This window comes from Vicugna pacos, chromosome 9 (genome assembly GCF_048564905.1).
Source record: "Vicugna pacos chromosome 9, VicPac4, whole genome shotgun sequence".
NCBI lineage: Eukaryota > Metazoa > Chordata > Mammalia > Artiodactyla > Camelidae > Vicugna > Vicugna pacos.
In genome coordinates this window covers 9,072,608-9,094,391 of record NC_132995.1, presented here as the reverse complement: position 1 = coordinate 9,094,391, position 21,784 = coordinate 9,072,608, and the positions used below count along the sequence as shown (strand labels likewise).

The 21,784-nt window shown below is 41.6% G+C and overlaps 1 protein-coding gene across 1 annotated transcript; it reads left to right on the top strand.

Annotated features, from left to right (window-relative positions):
* Positions 1-1,912: 1,912 nt before the first annotated feature.
* Positions 1,913-20,101, top strand: LOC102541138 (very-long-chain 3-oxoacyl-CoA reductase-B-like). Its single transcript, XM_015243105.3, has 11 exons — positions 1,913-2,102; positions 2,479-2,525; positions 6,666-6,741; positions 6,974-7,084; positions 7,233-7,300; positions 17,733-17,777; positions 18,006-18,040; positions 18,275-18,356; positions 18,861-18,926; positions 19,311-19,460; positions 19,649-20,101. Exons 1-11 carry the CDS (start codon positions 1,940-1,942, stop codon positions 19,766-19,768), a joined length of 963 nt encoding a protein of 320 aa, XP_015098591.1. The 5' UTR covers positions 1,913-1,939; the 3' UTR covers positions 19,769-20,101.
* Positions 20,102-21,784: the final 1,683 nt, after the last annotated feature.

Here is a 21,784-nt window from a genome sequence, read left to right as displayed (position 1 = left end):
ATTTTCTTGAGGTTGGCGGGTGACCTAGTGTCAATCTAACCCATTCTTTGACCAACTTATCCTACCATGATGTCTTTGGGTTTGGTGGTGGGCACTCTAACAGCTCTTAAGTGCTCGATCCATACCCACTAATTTTTGCAGCTTTTCAGCCTCTGTGATCTCAGTTAGCAACAGCCTTTATTAATACAAGACAAGACAAACAAACATATGAATGTTAATAGATTGGCAATAACCCAGAGACATTACTGGATCCTGGACAAGAAAAGATCCTATGTCACCACCAGCAATTCACAACGTGGAACTGGGGATGGGGGAAAAGGCTGAACCAGCAAAGAATGGGAACTACAGGCTGATTCCAGACAAATGGCAAATTGTAACTGTCACCAATATTTCCCAATATGGAAGCAGTGATTCCAGACAAATGGGGAATGAACTGGAAAGCCAATTAGATCGGGAGCTTAACCCAAACAGAGCAGAGCTCAGAACCAAGAGGAACTCATTCAGGGCCCTCGGAAGTGGAGGTGTCGAGAAAGACGGTCAGCTCAAACTGTGCAAGGGGTACCACACCTGTGTTTCTTGTTGTCCCCAAAGCTGTCGCCTTTGGGGACAGCCTTTGTCGCCTGAAGTTTCCTTCAGTCCTACCACTGCCACCAAATCTGTTAAATAACAAAAACTTAACTGGGTACATTTAAAGATCAAGTTAACGTCATTCAATGATTTATGAATCAGGCTGCATTCCATCCAGGGATACAAAGGTGCTCCACTGGGATGGAAATAAGGAAAGGTGTTTTTTGTTGTTGTTTTTTCCCCTAAAGACATGGGCTTTTCCTATCTGCTGTCTTTGTTTGTTTTTTAAGTCCAAGCTCCCTTTCCACCCCACCCCACCCCGTTAACGGAGGCACTGGGGATTGAACCCAGGACCTTGTGCACGCCAGCTAAGCACGAGCTCTACCACTGAGCTATAACTCCAACCCAGGAAAGGTTTTTAAAGGTGGAAAGGGGGAAAAGAAGGAAATTGTTAGCAAAGAATGCATTGTTTCAGGCAAGGCCACCCTCTAAGGGGAACGGAAGGGTCTGTGGGGTGGATTACCTAACTAGTGCTGACCGCGCGATCGCGGGTGAAGCGGATGAGGGTTACATCAGGGGGGGCTGAAACTGCAGTCAGGTTAGCGATTAGGTCTTGTTTGGCTGACCTGGGGGTTAGCACAAGCGACTCTGCTGGGGGCCTGTTGTTTTCTCTTTATCAAAGATTATGAAATATTTCTGGAAGTGGATTAGTGGTGACAGTTGCACAATACTGTGAACATACTTAATGTCACTGAACCATATATACACTTAAAAAGGGTTCAAGTGGTAAAATCTATGTGGTGCATATTTTACCACAATAGTAATAATAATTAAAAAAGAATTTGCAGAGGAGGAATGAGGAGCAAGATCCCTTAAAGCTGTTGTAAGGGCTTTGGCTTCTTCGTGGCCTGAGCTGATAGTCTGTAGGTCAGGGTGGTCTGACCCATTGAATATTGACAAGCTATTATCAGTTCTGGCTCCTATCAGCAGCTAGAGTGAGTTCAGTGACCCACACAGAGGGCATCTCTGGGTACACTTCCCCTAGTCCAGTGGGCTGAGGGGAGGTGGGATGTACTGTTCTGCAGGGATTCAAAGCAGACCTTAAACACTTGTGGCCGAATTAGATAGGACAGGGCAGTGCTAGGGCTGATGGGCGTGACTATCAGGTAGTTGAAGGCCCCGGGGCGTGGCTACAGTGAAGGGCAGGGCGGAATGCTTGCCAGGTGGTGAGAGGGGTGCTAGCGAGGTGTGTCGTTCCCCAGCCCACCCCACCCCCAACCCTCCCCCCGCCCCTGCTTCCGCCAGGCTTGAAATAGCCGCTCCCGAAGGCAGCCTCCTAGGCCCTAGGTCGGGTGACTTGTTGACCGGAGTTATGATGGAGTCGGAGTGGGATGCACTGAGAGTGCTGGGAGCAGTTACCGCCGTGTGTCTGCTGCTGTGGGCGACCTGGGGGGTGGTCTACACAGTCTATGTTTACCTGCTGCCCCAGGCGCGCCGGGGCGCCCCCTGGCTCCGGGCCCACGGAGCCTGGGCAGGTGAGGGAGGAGGGCTCCATGCCAGGCAGGTTGGGCTGGCTGGGGGGAGGGAAGGGGAAAGAGAGGCAGAAACAGGAACGAGGACAGACAGGTGTGGCCAGAGGATTCCTGGAAGCAAGACAGGTGAAGGCTGGAGCGAGAAGGTCAAGGGAGGCACGGGGTGCTTGAAGTCCCCAAACCTGTGCAGGTAAGCGGAGCAGGTGTCAGAGACCTGAGCCCACGAAGGATGAGGACAAGAACCAGGAGGAGCTGGATCTCAGTGAGGGGGGTTCCCAGAAAAGGCGCAAAAACCCACAAGAGGGAGAATGGAGGGGATGACAGGGTGGGATCTGGTCGGGCTCCCCCACCTACTTCCTGCTCCTTCTCCTGTTTCTAGTGGTGACAGGAGCTACCAGCGGCATCGGCAGGGCTTATGCACACGAGGTGAGCCAGCGCTTGGAGCCTAGTGGGTGGTGGGAAAGCTTCTCTTGTCTGTTTGCCTCTTGTCAGCTGCCCGTAAGAGACTGCGAATCGTGTGCTTTGTCTGCTTCCCTCAGACGTCCTCTCCCCTAGGAAGCCTTCCCTCTGGCCCCCAGGCTGGGGGCAGGTGTTAACACAGGGCTTCTACAGATCCTTGATGTTCTCCCACCGTCACCCTGATTTATTCATTCAAAACCTATTTATATGCCACCTCCACGTGCCAGGCATCTTCAAGGTACAAGGGTTACAGTGAACAAAATCGATTTGAAAAAAATCAAAAGACCTTGCCCTCGCAAAGCTTCTGTTCTAGTGAGGGGAGACATGTGTAAATAAGATAAACAAGTACAAAGGACGGTGTGTCAAATGATTACAAGGGTTAAGGAGAAAAATAAATCAGGAAAGGAGGACAGGGAGCCCTGGGGATGTGCAGGTTCCAATTTTTATAATAGAGTAATCAGAGAAGGTGTCACTGAGAAGGCAACAATGGGCAAAGACTAGAAGGAGGTGAGGGAGGGAGGTGAGGTGAAGGAATTTCCAGGGAGAAGAAACAGCCAGTGCAAAGGCCCTAGGTAGGGAGTGTTGCTTATTGGAGAAGCAGGAAAGGGGCCACTGTAACAGTAAAAGTAAAAGGGAGAGGGGAGCTATGGGAGAGGAGGACAGAGATGCAATTTGAGGGCAAATCATGGGGAATCTGGTAGGTTATTGTGGGGACTTTAACATTTACTGAGAGAGATGGGATCTTGGGGGGGTTCTGAGTAGAAGAAGGATACGATACTATAGTGGGCGAGGGTGGAAGCAAGATCAGCTAAGAGGCTTTTGCAAAATCCAAGCAAGAGATCCTGATGATTTAGACCAGGATGACAGTATTAGAGGTATGAAAAGTACTGGGGATTTGTATTGATTCTATTAAACAGACTGGAGGTGGAGTATGACTCCAAACTTTGGACCTTGTAACCTGAAACCTTGCTAAACTCACTTCATAGTTCTTTTTTTTTTTTTTAACTGAGTTATAGTCAGTTTACAATGTTGTGTCAACTTCTGGTGTACGCTCCTTAGTTCTTGTAGCTTTTTTGTAGATTTCTTAAAATTTTTCTGTGTAGACAATCATGTCATCTGAGTATAGAGACAATTTTATTTCTTCCTTTCCAGTCTGTATACCTATTATTTCTTTTTCTTGCCTTATTGTACTGGCTGGAAAATTAAATATGATGTTGAGAGGAATGCTAAGAGTGAATATCTTTGCCTTTTTTCCTGACCTTAGGGAAAAACCATTCAGGTTTTAGCCATTAAGTATAATGTTAGCTGCAGGTTTTTAAATGTATGCATGCGTGTATATATGTGTTTACATGACCTTATAAGGTTAAGGAAGATCTTTTCTACACCTAGATTGCTGAAAGTTTTTATCAAGGATGGAAGTTGACATTTGTCAATTAATTTTTCTTTGTCTGTTGAGGTACGATCATAGGGCTTTTCTTCTTTAGTCTGTTTATATAATAAATTACACCAATTGATTTTTAAAATGTTAAGCTAACCCTGCATTCCTGCAATAAGCCCCATTTGGTGATTATCTGTTATCCTTTTTCGATATTGCTGGATTTGATTTACCAATATTTTGTTGAGAATTTTTGTGTCTAAGTTTAGAGGGATATTAGTTTGTAGGGTTTTTTTTTTAACTGAAGTATAATTGATTTACAATGTGGTGTCAGTTTCTGGTGTACAACATAGTGATTCAGTTATACATATGTATTCTTTTCTGTTTCATTATAGGCTATTACAAGATATTGAATATAGTTCCCTGAGTTTGTAGTTTTCTTGTAATATCTTTGTTTGGTTTTTGCTATTAGGGTAATGCTGGCCTCATAAACTAAATTACCACAAGATTTTTGACCAAAATACCTCAAAGGATGGAGTTGCCATTACTGAGATGGAGTTGAAATGAGGGGACCAGGTTTAGGGGAAAGGGGAAGGAGTCTAGTTCTGGATATTCGAAGTTTAAGATACCAATTAGGTATCCAATTGAGAAGCATGCAGCCGAGAGGGTCCGCTCTGGAGTTCAGAGGGGTGGAGATGTACACTGAAGCATCATCAACATAACAATGCTACTTGAAGTTATGACACTAGAAAACAAACTTACAATTACCAGGGGGTAAGAGGGTAGGAAGGGATAAATTGGGAGTTTGGGATTTGCAGATACTAACGAGTATATATAAATTAGATAAACAACAAGTTTCTTTTGTACAGCACAGGGAACTATATTCAATATCTTGTAGTGACCTATAATGAAAAGAATATGAAAAGGAAGATATGTATGTATATGTCTGACTGAAACATTATGCTGTCCACCAGAAAGTGACGCAACATTGTAAACTGACTATACGTCAGTGAAAAGAAAAACAACTTTGCCTTAAGAAAAAAAATTAAGTTATGAGACTAGATGAGACGCCCATGGCCCTGGGGGCCTATGGAGAGGGGCAGCACGATCTGAATCACCCCAAAGTGCTCCCTACTGAGACAAAGTAGGGGCAAAACCAGCGTGGAAAGTGAGGTCTCGGAAACCAGGTAAGGAATGCTTCCAAGCAGAGGCGTGATGAATGTGTCATTTGCTGCTGGGAGATGCTGAGAACACAGCACTGGATTTAGCAACACGGAAGTTATTGGTGACTAGAGTGGCTTGGGTGGCCTGGTAGGAGCAGGAGCCCAGCTGGAATGGAAGCAAGAGGGTATGGGAGGAGAGCCAACGTCAACAACCCTTTCTTTGAACATTGAGTAAAGTGGGATGGGGTGATAAGAAATGGCGCAATACCTGAACAGAGAAGACGGGAGTGATTCTGGCAGGTTTGCAAGCTGATGGGAATAATCCAGAAGAGGGAAAAGTTGTGATGCAGGGGAAGACGGGAGAAAGCTGAAGTGATGTCCTTGATGGCCAAGAAGGGAGGGGAGGCTAGAACACAAGGAGCCAGGCAACCCTGGGGGAAAGGGAGAGTACTTGGGTCTAGATGCGAGTCAGCCAGTAGCGATGGCTGCTCTGAGTCATTGCTGTCTGGGGACTGGTCTGTCCCAGCACCACGCTGTGAGCCCCATGAGGGCAGGGCTGTGGCTGTGCCACCAAGTACAGGGCCAGGCACAAGTGGATTCTGGGCAAATGTTTGTTGAATGAATAAATGCCCTTCACAGCATCAACCTCTAAGATGCATGAGGCTGTTGAGATGTTTGTGTCCAACCTCCCCCCAAAGCTGATGGACACTCAGCCCCACGTAACACATCACCCTCAGACATGCAGGTTGAGAGGGTCAGACATGCACCAAAATGCTGCTCAGCACCCATTCCACAAATGTCTGCTAACTCTGTTTCAAGGGGTAGGGCATTCAAGGCAGCAGAAACAGCATGTGCAAAGGCCCAGAGGCAGGAAAATTCAGAAGGTGCTTTTGGGGCTGTTGAACTGCCTGCTGAGCCTGGATTCCCACAGAGGGCCACTGGCAGGAGGGACAGCTGAAGACTCAGGCTAGACCCAGGCCACTCAGGGCCAGGGTGATGAGTGTGGTTTTATCTCCAGGACCCTGGGGAGTCAAAGCAGGTTCTGAGTAGGAAAGGCAGGAGCAGGTTTGTGTTTTAGAGAGAGCTCTCTGGCTACTGAGAGAGACCGAGTCTATCTTGGGCATCCGGTGTTTCCAGCACCATCCAGCAAAGAGCAAGGGCTGAGTAAACACATTTTGAAGAAATGCATGAAGGAAGGAATGCAAATCAATGGATTCTTTATATCACTGAGAATAAAAGCCAAAGTCTTAACTGTCCGTCCGGAGTCCCATGATTTAGTTCCCTGTCCACCTAGCTGAGACCCTGGGTACCGGCCAAGTCATTCAGTGCACACCGTACTGTTTGCTGTCCTCTAAGCTGCCAGCCTTTGTGCAAGGGCCTTTGCACTTGCTGCTCTCTCTGCCTGGAATACTATTTCCCTAGAACGCGTGCTCCATGAAGGCGGACTTTCCGAATTTCTCTTTTGTTCACCTCTGCATCCACCAGTGCCTGCAACACTGCATCAGACTGTCAGCATCCGGTAACTATTTGTGGAATTGGTGAGTAAGTCAATGAATGCATCCCCCGCAGCTTGCCCGGAGAGGTCTGAACATCGTCCTCATCAGTCGAGACCCGAGCAAGTTGGAACACGAGGCCAAGGAGATAGGTGAGGAGGGGAGAGGGGCTGGGAATGTCCTGGGGCGATACCAGGGCATGGCCTGGGGGTCATAGAGGGGCATGGTCGGGGCGGGTGCAGGGAGGGGCCTCCCTCTGCATCTGGGGCCATCGAAGGGGGGGGTAGGGGCAGGAACTGAACAAGGACTGGGGTGGGATGGGGCAAAGGTGGGACTGAATTCCAGCTAAGGTTCTGTCTTCCACTGCCCTGTCCCCCTCCCCAGAGCGGCTTTATGGCCGAAGCACCCGAGTCATCCAGGCTGATTTCACCGGGGGCTTGGAGATCTACGAGCCCATTGAGGCAGGACTGAAGGACCTGGAGATTGGAATACTGGGTATGTCCCCATGCCCTCTGGGAGGAGTGCTGCCCTCAATATGCTCACCCTGACCCAGAACTCCCTTGTGCTCGCCCTCCCTTGGTCGCCACCCTGTCCCGCGGGAACTGTTTGGAGTGACGCAAACAATGTGTCCCCTCTCACTCAGTGAACAATGTGGCCAAGCAATATGCAGACAACTTGGGTAAACTGCTCGACTCTGAGGACATCGCCCAAGTAAGTAAAACCGAGCACCCGTCCGTGGTCACCTCTTCTTCATGCTGCTCCCTCTGTAGTTTCAGGCAGGTAATCTATTGCCTTCCACTGGAAAAAATGATCTGAAAGCTACAAATTTATGACGTCTAGGATGTGAAGGAGGCTTCCTTCCATGGGGCGCCCTTCTGCAGTGCCCAACCGTACAAGCGTTCAAGCTGAGGCTGCTTCTCTCTGCCCTTTTGTATTCCCTGGTGCCAACTTTAAGGGGACATGACTCACGTAGGAAAGTCAGTGCCTCAGTTTCGTATCTAGAAAATGGGAATGCATATTTTTGCTGGCCTCATAGGGCTGATATGACAATGGAATAAAATAATGCACATAAACCTAAGCTGTGTGCTCCATAAATGTTGGCTATTCTGTGTTTGATTTATTTCTTTTTTTTTTTTTAAATAGAGGTACCTGGGAATTGAACCCAAGACCTTGGGCATGCTAAGTATGAGCTAAACCCAGCCACCCCCATGAGTGTTGGCTATTATTAGACATAGACAAAACAGAAGATTAGGATGACTTTTAAATTTTACATATTATTATTTCAAAAGTAATGCATGGCTCATTTTATAAAATTTAAGAGAGGCAGCCAGTGTCTCCTCCCTCTGGTGTTAGAGGAAGTTGTGGCTGGAGATGAACCCTGCATTTGAGAACGATTAGGAAACTGGATAAAAGATTTTTTAACACCTTTATTGTGGTATGGTTCCTGTACAGTAAACTACAATATTTCAAATGTACAATTTGATTAATTTTGATAGATATCTACACCAATGAAACCACTACCACAGTCAAGATAGCTAACATTTCCATCACTCTCCGAAAGATGCAATTTTCAGATTCCTAATTTATCCCTTCCCACCCCTCTTTACCCTCTGGTAACCCTAAGTTTGTTCTCTTTGTCTGTGAGTCCATTTCTGTTTTGTAGATAACTTCATTTGTGTCCTTTTTTTTTTTTAAAGATTCCACATATAAGCCATATCATATGGCATTTTTCTTCTCTTTCTGGCTTACTTTACTTAGAATGATGATCTCCAGGTCCATCGATGTTGCTGCAAATGGCATTATTTTATTCTTTTTTATGGCTGAGTAGTATTCCATTGTGTGTGTGCGCGTGCACACACGTGCCACCTCTTCTTCATCCAGTCTTGTGTTGATGGACTTCTGGGTTGTTTTCACCTCTTGGCTATGGTATATAGTGCTGCTATGAACACTGGGGTGCATGTGTCTTTTTGAATCATATTTTTCTCTGAGTATATGCCAGGAGTGGGATTGCTGGATCATATGAAGTCAATTTTTAGTTTTTTAAGGAATCTCCATACTCTCCTTCACAGTGGCTGTACCAATTTACATTTCCACTGACAATGTAGGAGGGGTCCTTTTTCTCCCTGCCTTCTCCAGCATTTATGGTTTGTGCACTTTTTAATGATGGCCATTCTGACTGGTGTGAAGTGATACCTCATGGTAATTTTGATTTGCATTTCTCTAACAATTAGTGATGTTGAGCATCTTTTCACGTGCTTGCTGGCCATCTGGATGTCTTCTTTGGAGAGATGTCTATTTAGGTCTTCTGCCCATGGATAAAAGATTTTTAAAATAACTGTTTGAAGGTATCATAGAACTACTAAGGCGATGAGGAATACTGCACCAAGATTTGAGGGAAGAGAGACTCCAAGAGAGGTAAAGCTGATATTTGAAGCACCATTTTCCTTCAAAGTGGATGAGTGTTTAAGAGGCTAAACAAGAGTTTTCATCATACGGTTGGAGCCACAACAAGTAATGTAGTTCAAAGCTTTGGAAAAAATCCCAGGCTTTAGGTTAGGGTCCTGAAAACGATAATCTAAGAGTCAGGGTAAAGTAGGTTTCACAGGAACTGAAGCCAGATTTCAAACTATCTCAATGCTCTTTGGGATTAAGTTGATCTGATGTTTTAGCGCCCCCTAGTTTAGCTGCCTGGGAGAAGCAAAGCAAAACAAAATCTATCATTTTTAGAGAAAAACCGATGTAGTCCAGAGCCTTGAATTAGCAATACAGTTTTTAAATATTAAATACCCAGCACCCAACAAAATATAACCTGGAACATTAGAAGAAAAATCGTGATTGAGAGCAAAAGAAATAATAGATAATGTAAATAGGTCTACATGTGACCAAGATAATGGAAACAGCAGCACAGATGTTTTTGAAAATACATCCCGCCTCTCTCTCTCTTTTTCTTTAATTGGAGTATTGTTGATTTACAGTGTTACATTTAGTTCCTGGTGTACAGCCCAGTAACTCAGTTATACACATTTTTTTCGTATTCATTTTCATTATAGGTTATTACAAGCTATTGAATATAGTTCCCTGTGCTATAAAGTAGGACCTTGTCATTTATCTATTTTGTATATAGGAGTTTCTAATCTGCTAATCCCAAACTCCTAATTTATCCCTCCTTCCTTTCCCCTTAGCTAACCATAAGTTTGTTTTCTATGTCTGTCTGTCTATTTCTGTTTTGCAAGTAATTTCATTTGTGTAATTTTTTAAAGATTCCACATATAAGTGATATCATATGCTATTTGTCTTTCTCTGTCTCACTTACTTCACTTAATAATATGGCGATCTCCAGGTCCATCCATGTTGCTGCAAGTGGCATTATTTTATTCTTTTTAATGGCTGAGTGGTATTCCACTGTATATATATACCACGACTTCTTTATCCAGTCATCTGTTGATGGACATTTAGGTTGCTTCCACATCTTCGCTATTGTAAATAGTGCTGCTGTGAACATTGGGGTGCATGTAAGCATAGATTTTTTTTTAAAAATCATGACATAGATAATATAAAATTTACCATTTTAAAGTGTGCAACTTAGTGGCATTACATTCATTCACAGTGTTGCACAGGCATCACCACTATCTATTTCCAGAACTTTTTCATCACCTCAAACAGAAACTCTGGTCCTATTAAGCAGTACCTCCCCAGTCTTCCCTATTCCTCACCCCTGATAACATCTATTTCTACTTTCTGCCTCTGTGAACTTGCTAATTCTAGATGCATTATACAAATGGAATCACAGAATAATTTTCCTTTTGTGTATGGCTTATTTTACTTACCACAGTGTTTTCAATTTCATCCATGTTGTAGCAGGTATCAGAACTTCATTCCTTTTATTTTCTTTATTTTTAAGTTATGGCAAATGTACATAACATAAATCTTGTCATTTTTAACTATGTTGAAGTGTACAGCTCAGTGGCATTAGTGTACATTTACCTTGTTGTGAAACAGTCACCGCTATCCATCTCCAGAATGTTTTCAGTATCTCACACTGAAACTCTGTACCCATTAAACAGTAACCCCCCCATCCCTCCCTACCCACAGCTCCTGGCAACCACCATCCTACTTTGAAAAAATTTTTTCTTTTGGATTTTTTTGGGGGGGGGGTAATTAGGTTTCTTTCTTTATTTGTTTTACTATTTTTTTTAAACGAATGCACTGGGGATTGAATCCAGGACCTCTACATGCTAAGCATGCACTCTACCACTGAGCTATACCCTCCCCCATCCTACTTTCTGTCTCTATGAACTTGACTATTCTAGGTGCCTCATATAAGTGGAATCATACAGTATCTGTCCTTCTGTGCTTGGTTTATTTCTAGTGTAGTATAGTGTTATCAAGGTTCATCCATGTTGTAAAACATGTCACAATTTTATTCCTTTTTAAGGCTGAATGATATTCCATTGTATGTATGTATCACATTTATCTGTTGATAGACATTTGGGTTGTTTCCACCTTGTGGTTATAATGAATAATGATGCTATGAATGTTAGTCTACAAATATGTTTGTGTTCCTGCTTTTAATTCTTTCAGGTATATACCCAGAAGTAGAAATGATGGATGCAAGATTAGTTTGCCTATTCAGGGTCCCTTGAGATTCCCTATGAATTTTGGGGTGGGTTTTTCTACTTCTGAAAAAAAATGCTGTTAGGATTTTTATAGAGTTTGTACTGAGTCTGTAGATCACTTTGGGTAGTACTGTAGTCTTAGCAATATTAAGTCTTCCAATCCACGTACATGGGATGTCTTTCTGATGTCTTCTCTAATATGTTTCAGTAATGATTTGTAGTTTTCAGTATATGTCTTTCCTTCTTGCTTAAGTTAATTCCTAAGTACATTTATTCTTTTATTCTTTTTGATGCTATTGCAAGTGGTATTTTTTTCATAACTTCCCTTTTGGGTTGTTCATTGTTCATCTGGAAAAATGCAACTGATTTCTTGGTGCTGATTTTGTACCTTGTGACTTTGTGAATTTGTTTATTAGTTCTCACTTTTTTTGTGGAATCTTTAAACTTTCTCCGTGTAAGATCATATAATCTGCAAACAGAGATAATTTTGTTTCTTCCTTTCCAATTTTTGAATGCCTTTAACTTCTTTTCTTGGCCTAGTTGCTCTGGCTAGAACTTCCAATACTATATTGAATAGAAATAGCAAAAGCAGGAAACCCTTTCACCATTTCACTGTTGAGTGTGATGTTAGCTGTGGGCTTTTTATAGTATTATATGTATTATTATGTGCATTATCCATATATTTATTATGTTGAGATAGTTTCCTTCTATTCCTAGTTTGAGTGTTTTAATTATAAAAGGCATTGAAATTTGTCCATTTCATCTAGATTATCCAATTTATAGGTATCCGGTTGTTCACAGTGCTCTCTTTAATCGTTTTTCTTTTTTTAATTTTCTTCCTTGATTTTTTTTTTTTTTACAATCGATGAACCAACATGGGCACATTATTATCAACCAAAGTCCATAGTTTACATTAAGGTTCACTCTTGATGTTGTACATTCTATGAGCTTTGACAAATGCATAATGACATGTAGCCACCAATATAGTTTCATACAGAATAATTTCATTGCCCTAAAAATCCCTTGTGTTCCATCTATTCATTCCTCCCTCCCTCCCTCTCCCCAAACCCCTGGAAATCATGATCTTTTTGTTGTTTCTGTAGCTGTGCCTTTTCCAGAATGTCATTTGGAACCGTACAGTTTGTAGCCTTTTCAGACTGGCTTCTTTCATTTAGTAATATGTCTTTTAAATTTCTTCCATGCCTTTCATGGTTTAATAGATCATATTTTTTTTACTGCACATATATTTTTAATTTACATATATGTACTGTTCATTGTTTTTAAGAACGTTTAGAACTTTAGCCTTTTAAACTTACATAGTTATCAAAGGCATAAAGGCACCCACAAAATAAGAATTAATTCAGAAAGATACATACACCCTGCTATTAACAGCAACATTATTTATAATTGCCAAGATATGGAAGCCTCCTAAGTGCACATAGATAGTTGAACAGACAATGAAGATGCAGCATACATATATATATGATGGAATACAGCTCACCCATAAGAAAGAAGGATATTTTGCCATTTGTGGCCCTTCATTCACTTTTTGTTTTTCACTTCAAAAACTGGAATTTTATAGCTGGCAGAGACATTTCCATTACATCAAAAACAACAAAATACCTAAAAATAAACTTAACCAAGGAGGTTACCTGTACTCTGAAAACCAAAATGACACAAAGAAATGGAGAGATTTCTTGTGCTCTTGGATTGGAAGAATCAACACTATCAAAATGGCCACACTACCCAAAGCAATCCACAGATCCAATGCAACCCCCATCAAAATACTCACAACATTCCTCACAGAACTAGAAGAAACAATTCCAGAATTTATAAGGAACCACAAAAGACCCCAAACAGCCAAAGCAAACCTTTGTAGGTCTCTTTTTTTCCCTCTTTCTTCTTTTTGTTCTCTTTTCTTATGGTTTGATGACTACAGAAGGCCCTTTAACATTTGTTGTAAAGCTGGTTTGGTGGTGCTGGAATCTTTTAGCTTTTGTTTATCTGTGAAGCTTTTGATTTCTCCATCAAGTCTGAACGAGAGCCTTGCTGGATAGAGTATTCTTGGTTGTAAGTTTCCCCCTTGCATCACTGTAAATATATCACTCCACTTCCTTCGTTTCAGAGTTCTGCTGAAAAATCAGCTGATAACCTTATGGGAGTTCTTTAATCCTTTTTATTTCTGTAGAATCAGTATAATGTCCAACTTTCATTTCTGGTTTTAGTAATTTCAGTATTTTTTTCCTTAATCAATTTTGATAAATGTCAAATTTGTTCATTTTTTCAAAGAATCAACTTTTGGTTTCCTTGATTTTCTTTATTATTTTTTCAATCTCTATTTTATTTTTCTCTGCTGTAATCTACTAGTTATTTTGTTCTGTTAGCTTTCAGCTTACTTTGTTCTTCTTTTTCTAGTTCCTTAACTTACAGAGTTAAGTTGTTGATTTGAGGTAAGTTTTTCTTTTTTAAAGCATATGTTTACAGCTATTAATTTTCCCCTTAGCACTGCTTTTACTGTGTCCCATAGCTTTGGAATGTTGCGTTTTAACTTCCATTTTCATTTGTCTCTAAGTATTTTTAAATTTCCTTTGTAATTTCTTCGTTGATTCATTGGTGTTTGAGAGTTGTGGAAATTCTTTATATATTATGGATATTAATCCCTTATCAAATGAATGACTTGCAAATGTTTCCTGCCATTTTGTGAGTTACCTTTTCACTCTGTCAGTAGTCTTTTAATATACAGAAGCTTTTAATTTCCATGACATACAGTTTATCTATTTTTCTTTCGCTGCTTGTGCTTTTGTTATCACCCAACTTTAATGACACACAACAAATGCAGAATATGAAGTATTTTCTTGAACTTACAGATCATTTCACAAAACATAAATTCAACAAATATCAGACTCCAAATGATATAATTTATTCTCTTTCCATAGTGAAACTAAGCTAGAAATAAATTATTTAAAAAGTTGGGGGAAACTTATGTGTTTGGAAATTAGATAATACACTTAAAGAAAGTTCCTGGGTCACAAATGACAATAAAGCTAGGAAACGGTTTGAGCTAAATGATACTAAAATCCTACACATCAAAATTTGTGGGATGCAAAGAAAATATATAAACTTAAGTGCATGCATTAAAAGAGTAGGCTGAAAATCAATTATTTAACTGCCCATCTCAGGAAGTTAGAAAAAAAAATCAAAGAAAACATAATGATGGAAATAATGAAGATAAGAGCAGCCATTCATGCAACAGAATATATTGAAGCTTTCAAAACAGAGCATTTAGAAAGTCAAAACTTTGCACTGAAGGACTTTTAAATAAAATTGACAAAACCTTTTAGATTGATCAAGAAAAGATGAAGAGAAGGCACAAATAACTAATATCTTAAATGAAGGTAAAGGTACCCATGGAGTTATTAAAAATATAAGAAGGTCCTTCTAAGTCTTAATGGCAACAATTTGAAATGTTAGATTACTCAAGGCATTTCCTAGGAAACATGGTGTATTCAAACAAATACAAGAAAAAGTAAAAAACCTGACTATTGCTTTATCTGTTCAAGAAATTGAGTCCTGTAAAATACTGTAAAACTTCGTCACAATAGTGGTTACTCTTGGAGGGGTCATGTGTGGAAAGAAGCATGGGTGGGGGCTTCTCAGGAGTTGATAATTTTATTTTTTAAAAACTGGATGCTGGTTACATGGCTGTATCCAGCTGGTGAAAATTCATGAAGCTGTACACCTGTGATATGGGCACATTTCAGGATCTATATTGTTCTTCATTAGAAAGTGTCAAAAAGATAAAAATATAAAACCTTCCCATAAATAAAATCTCCAGGCCCTGATGCCTTTATCAGTGAGCTGCCAAACACTTAAGGTCAAAGTAGTAACAATCTTATCCAAATTGTTTCGAAGACTAGAAAAAGAGCACACACTTTCCAACACATTTTATGACGGGTTATAACCATCATACCAAAATCTGACAAGGAAATTATAGGAAAGCAAAATTTGAGCTTAATCTCCTTCAGGAACTTAAATACAAATACCCTGAACAAAATAATTAGTTAAATATGTCCTGTGATATATGAAAAGAATCACATATCATGATCAAATGAGCTTTATTCCAGGAATGCAAATGATTCAGAATTTTAAAATCAATCTAGATATTAACAGAAAACATGGGAGAAAAACTGTATGATCATCTGGATAGATACAGAGAAAGTAACAATTAATTGCTAAGAGTTAACACACGCTCATTATTTTTTAGAAAGTAAACTAGGAATAGAGAGAAACTGCCTTGATCTGACTGACTGACTTCAAAGAACTTGCAACTAGCATTATACCTATTCTATGAGATTGGGAACAAGACAAGGAAGCCTGCTATGACCTCTTCTGTGTAACATTTCATGGGAGGTCCTAGGCAGTGACATAAGATAAAAAAATAAATCAACGTTATAAAGCCAGGAAAGGAAGAAATACAGATATTATTTGTAGACGAAGAGACTGTATATGCAGAAAATCCAGAAGAATTTATTCATCATTTCAGTGAATTCTGTATCTGTATACCAGTAATGAACAATTAGAAAGTAACTTTTAAGATAAGATTGATTTATTTAATTATCTATTTCTCTATCTATTTATTTCTAATGGCAGTCCTGGGGATTGAACCCAGGACCTCATGCATGCCAAGCAGGCACTCTACCACTGAGCTATACCCTCCCCCCACCTATGAATTTTAAAAATGCAAACAACCCAGTTGAAAAATAGGAACTAGGCTTGAACAGGCACTCTACAAAAGAGAAAATTCAAGCAGCCAATGAATATACAAAAGTGTACTCAACCTCTTTCTCATTAGGGCACTACCAATTAACACCAGAGTGAGCTTCAAGCACGCAGCCACGACAATGGTTAACAGTAAAGTATTGACAGTGCCAAGTGTTGCTGGGGATTGTGGAATAACTAGAATTCTTAAGCTTTGCTAGTGGGCATATAAACTTGGACAACTGGGGGGAACTGCTTGGCAGTACCTCCTAATAAGCATTTTCTGCAATCCAGCCATTTCAGTCCTGGTTGTATAAAAGTGCGCATGTGCGCCGGAAGACACACACAAGGATGTTCCTAGATAAGTCGTTTGTGATAGCTCCAAACTGGACACGACCTCAATGTTAGTCAGCAGTTGATCAGACCCATAAAGCATGCTCTCGTCATACGATGGAAAATTATCACGATGAACACGAATGAAGAACTTCTGCTACACGGAATGGGAATGAATCTTATAATGTTTGGCAAACAATGTCAGAGATACAAGAATACATACTGTATGACTCCACTTATATGAAGTTCAGAACCGGACAAAACTATTCTGCAGCATGTTAGAGGTCAGGACAGTGGTTAACTGGGGGAAAAGCAAGAGTAATGACTGCAAGAGATGACGAATCTGGAAAACTGTCAAACTTTGTTTTTTCAGATGGGTAGAGGTTAAAGATTTGGATTCATTTTTTACAGTAAAGATTCGTGCACTTTGGCATTGTATGGTATACGTTTATAAAAAATTTACTGATCAAAAAATCCAAAGAAAGAAGTTTATGAAGTGAAGGTGAAAATCTCCCTTCTCCCTCCAATCCTATAACCCAAAAGTGACCACAAATTTAAAGTGTGGTAGGTAGTTTTCCCTCTGTGCATATAGGAGGATGTATGTGTGTGTGTGTGTGTGTGTGTTTAAATTCAGATAGAGGCAGCCTATTGTTCTGTGTTTTGCCTTTCACAAGAGGCATATATCTTGGGGGTCATTCTCATCAGAATAATGAATGAACCACTCTTTTACTTGTTGCTCAGTGATCCATCCATTGGCTACACTGTTTATTTAGTCATCTCGGTATTGATGAGCATTCAGGATGCTTCCTGTTATATGTGACTACAAATTGTGTTGGAATGAATACCTCTGGGCATGTGCATTTCTCACATGTGTGAGTATCTTGGAAAGGAATCACATTTCCAGAAGTAGGTCAAAGGGTAGGTGCATTTTAATTACTTATATATGTGGAATCTCAAAAAAAACCCCACACAAATGAACTTATTTACAACACATAAACAGACTCACGGACATAGAAAACAAACTTATGGTTGTGGAGGAGTAGGGGGTAGGAAGGGATAAATTGGGAGTTCGAGATTTGCAGGTACTAACTACTATATATAAAATAGGTTTCTACTATATAGCACGGGGAGCTATATTTAATATCTTGTAGTAACCTATAATGAAAAATAATACGAAAAGGAATATATGTATGTATATGCATGACTAAAACATGCTGTACACCAGAAATTGATATGACATTGTAAACTGACTATACTTCAATATATATATATATTTTAAAAAAGGTAGGTGCATTTTAAATTCTATAGATCCTACTTTAAAGAGCAAAAAATGTGTTCCACCATGAAAGAAAAGTAAGCTAGAAAGTAAGAAAATGTGGGGGTTGTGCCAGGGCTGTGGAAGGGAAGGACTGATTGGTTCTGCTTTCTTTCCCCAGAAACTCTCGGATATTATAAACTGCAACATGATGTCTGTGGTCCAGGTAAGACTGCGCTCAGAGGGACTGGGTTCAAGTTTAGCATAGCTCTGACCACTCTGGGAGGTCCCCAGCATCCCCCAGCACTGGGCCCACCCAGCCTGGAGAAGTGCTAGGGGAATATTCCCAGAGGGAAGGTAGGAAGATGGGAGTGAACTTGAGGAGGCTGCAGGAGTCTGAGTAGGCGGAAGTGTTGGAAAGGGAAAGACGCGGCCCTCCCCATTCCTCCTGCAGATGACTCGAATCGTCTTGCCACAAATGGTTACCAGGTAAGAGGCAGTCTCTTTGTCTTCCACTCGGGATCTTATCCTCATCCAACCTCCGGGCTTTTTCCATTCCCCAGACGTCCCATTCCGCTGTCCCACCCACATTCCCAACTCTTACCCGTCTCTCTGATCCTTCTCAGCTTAGGATGCCGATGAGGGATGGAGGTGGGGAAATCACTCGGACCATCTCTTCTCCACTGGCAGTAACCGCCTTCCAAATAATGCTTCCTCCTCCAGGCGCAAAGGCATCATCATCAACATATCTTCGATAGTGGACAGGAACCCCTTTCCGTTTATAGCAATGTATGGAGCCACCAAGGTACCCAGACCCACAGACGGGGCGAGGGCTGGATGCCATGCTGAAATTCCCGCAGTAGCCTTTAAGTCTGGCATTGAAGGTTGTGGTGAAAAATACCCTGAATGGGTGTGCGTGATGTATCACCTGCGTCTGAGGCTATAAATAGGTCAGACAGACGTCTGGGGCACCGTCCAGTAGGCAAGCGAAATGGTTTGTTTGTTTTTTTAAGAGAAACGGAGGCTAGGGGTGAAGAGAACCTGTGAGGTGGGAGGAGGGCAGGGAATTCAGAGACTGGCCGGGGTAGAATGGAGAGTGAGTGTGTGGAAACAGAAGGAGGGCTTGGAGCGGGGACGCATTCACGTGTTAACTTTGAAGCCTTGGACCGTGAGCGGGGGCGGCGGGTGGGGGCCTCCGGGAGCCTGGGAGTGTTCTAGGATCTGGGACGGCCCTGGGGCGACGGCGGACGGGAGGAGTCTGCCCAAGGAAAGCTCTTGGTCCTGTGGCCCTCCTTCTCCTTCTCCGCAGGCCTTTGTGCGAAACTTCTCCGCGTCTCTGAAAGCAGAGTACAGCTCCGAGGGGGTCCTCGTGCAGGTGCCTGACTCTGCAGGGAGGGAGCTCAAAAGGGCCGAGGCGACAGTGGCAGCTCAGAAGGGCAGGGGTTCTGACAGGGGGAAGGAACTTAGAGACCGCGGAGGCTCTTAGGGGCAGCGGCCGGGGCCGGGGCCGGGGAGCGGGAGGCGGGCCTGAGAGAGGTTTGCTACCCGGCGGAGCTTCCGTGGAGCAGCGCTCAGAAGCCGTGTGCTCTCGAGGGGGCGTGGCCTAAAGAGGCGTGGTCTGGGCTGCCTGGGGGCGTGGCCTCAAGGATCAGCGCTCGGAGATTCGCGAGTGAACCAGACCCCGGGATGCTCAGACAGGGCCTGGGAGCTTACGCTGGGGGGAGGGGAGTTCATTTCTTGATCCCCTTCCTTCCTGCAGACCGTGAGCCCCTTTATAGTTGAAACAAATATGACCTTGGCCATGAAAAATCGATTTCTGGTGGTGAATGCTCACGACTTCGCTCGGCAGGCATTGGACACGCTGGGCCTCACCTCCTATACCCCCGGGTGCCTCCGCCACGCCTTGCAGGTGCTTTCCTGGGGCAACCCTAGGCAAAGAGCTGGACGGGACAGTCCCTGGCCCGGATCCACTAGTCCTCAGAAAGGAGGAGACATCCAGAGAAGGGAGGGCCGCCACCCTGGGCTGGGGAGCTGGGAGAGGAATTGGGAGACGCAGGAATGGGGTGTATCTTGAACTTTGGTACCTCTCCTTCCCAGGGTCTCCTGCTGGCTATCTTCCTGCCCAGTTGGTTTTGTTGCAGTCGCGAAGGAGTAAAGCTTTTGTCTCTGTTTGCGAATTGGAGTAGGGAACAGTCACTTCCTCGAAGAACTCGATAAAAAGCCTTCGAGAGGCATGGGCACTTGTCCGTCGTCCCCAGCTCCCCCGTTCCCTCCAGAATCCTGGACCAGAGCTGCTGATGTTAGAAAAGATGGCCCACACGTCGAAACAGACGGACAAGCAGGCCAGTGGAACAGAACTGGATCCCCAAACGCCTGGACATTTAGTGACAACTGTGGCATCTCAAATCTTTGGCAGAAAGATGGAGTTTTTAATATGTGGCACTGAAACAACTAGATAGACATTTGGAGAAAAACAAATATATACATATACACACATACATAAATTGTAGCAATGATGGTTGCACAACTTTGTGAAACACTAAAAAACACTAAATTGTACACACTAAAAGGTATGTGAATTATATGTCAATAAAAAACTTTTAAAAGAGACCCCCCCCGTGTGTGTCCAAATATATCTCTCTATATAATTAGATCCAGTCCTCACACCCTGTACCTGCATAAACTTCAAATGAATCAGAAATCCCTGTGTAAATATGGAAACATAACAAGTAGAATCCATGAATTTCTTTCCATCTTGGAAGTGGGAGAATCTTTCTAATTACTACTGAAAATTAAAAGCAGCAAAAAACAAAAAAACCCAACCTAACAAATATCAAACTTTAGTTAATGATATGCAGGCTAACTTATTTAGAAAAAGTGTACTGATGTCAGTAACTTACTTTGAAATACATTAAAAAGTTAGATTAATTAATGGATGAATAGAGTGTATAGAAATATGGTTAGACAAGTATGGTAAAATGTTAGTAACAGAATCTAAGTGGTAGACACACGTTCCCTGTACACTTCTTTCAACTTTCCTGTGTGTTTAAAATTTTTCATAATAAACTGCTGGGGAAATCCAGGAGCAATACAATTAAATTTATAAATAAAACAACTTAAGTAGATTTAGAAATTATTTAAGAAAAGATGACACCATAAACAAAGTAAAACTGTGATGATCTCAGAGAAAATATTTACAAGTTACATCACACACAAAATGTTTATCTCCTTAATATATAAGAAATAGTCTAAAAGCTCAATGTTTTAAGGTGTGCACAAGAAATGGACAGTTCATAGAGAAACAAATATGAGTGTTCCTTAACTATATGAAAAGGTGCTCAACTTCACTCATAATGAGAACAATGCCAATTTAAAACCACTTATGAAAGTGACAAAAATTCCTAAGCTGGGAAACACACTCATGCATTGCTGGTGGGTATGCAAAATGATACAACCTCCACGGGGAGAAATTTGACAATAGCTAACTAACAAAACAACATATGCATTTACTCTCATACCTAGCAATGCTGCTTCCAGGAATATACCCTAAAGACCCATCTCCATGGAAACAGCAAGACCTCACTTTGGGGGCAAGGTTGATACCTTCAAAGAACAAAAAGGAGGCCCATATCTGTGTAACAGGTGGGGCTATTTTTAATTTTCTATTTTGAAGACCATCTGGACCTGGATTTTTGTGGCAAAGTTTTAAACTGTGGATTAAATTCTCTGATAGATACAAGAATATTCAGATTTCCTATTTCTTCTTGGGTCAGTTGTGTTTAAGTTCTGTTTCAAAAAACTTACCCTTTTCATCTAAATTTCCAAATGTACTGATATGAATTGTTTCATAATACCTTCTTATTTCCCTTTTCATGCTTGTAGGATCTATAGTGATGTCTCATTTTGATTCTTGATATTGACAATTTTTCTTTTTTCTTCTTTGATCTTGAGAGAGATTTATTGATTATATTAAGCTTTTCTTTTCTTTTTTTTAACTGAAGAACAGTCTGTTATAATGTGTCAGTTTCTGCTGTACAATACAATGACCCAGCCATGCATATACATACATATATTCATTTTCATATTATATTAAGCTTTTAAATAGACAGCTTTTGGTTTATTGATTTTTATGTTGTATATTTGTTTTCTGTTTTGTTGATTTCTGCTCTTGCCTATATCATTTTATTTTCTACTTTGTTTTTAATTTGTTTTTCTTGTTCTACCTTCTTAGAT

Excerpts from the sequence above, each read along its gene's own strand:
- LOC102541138 (XM_015243105.3), top strand. The coding sequence starts at position 1,940 with ATGATGGAGTCGGAGTGGGATGCACTGAGAGTGCTGGGAGCAGTTACC. Across the intron at positions 18,041-18,274 it reads TTGCCACAAATGGTTACCAG|GCGCAAAGGCATCATCATCA; the intron begins GTAAGAGGCAGT and ends TTCCTCCTCCAG. Across the intron at positions 18,357-18,860 it reads CAATGTATGGAGCCACCAAG|GCCTTTGTGCGAAACTTCTC; the intron begins GTACCCAGACCC and ends CCTTCTCCGCAG.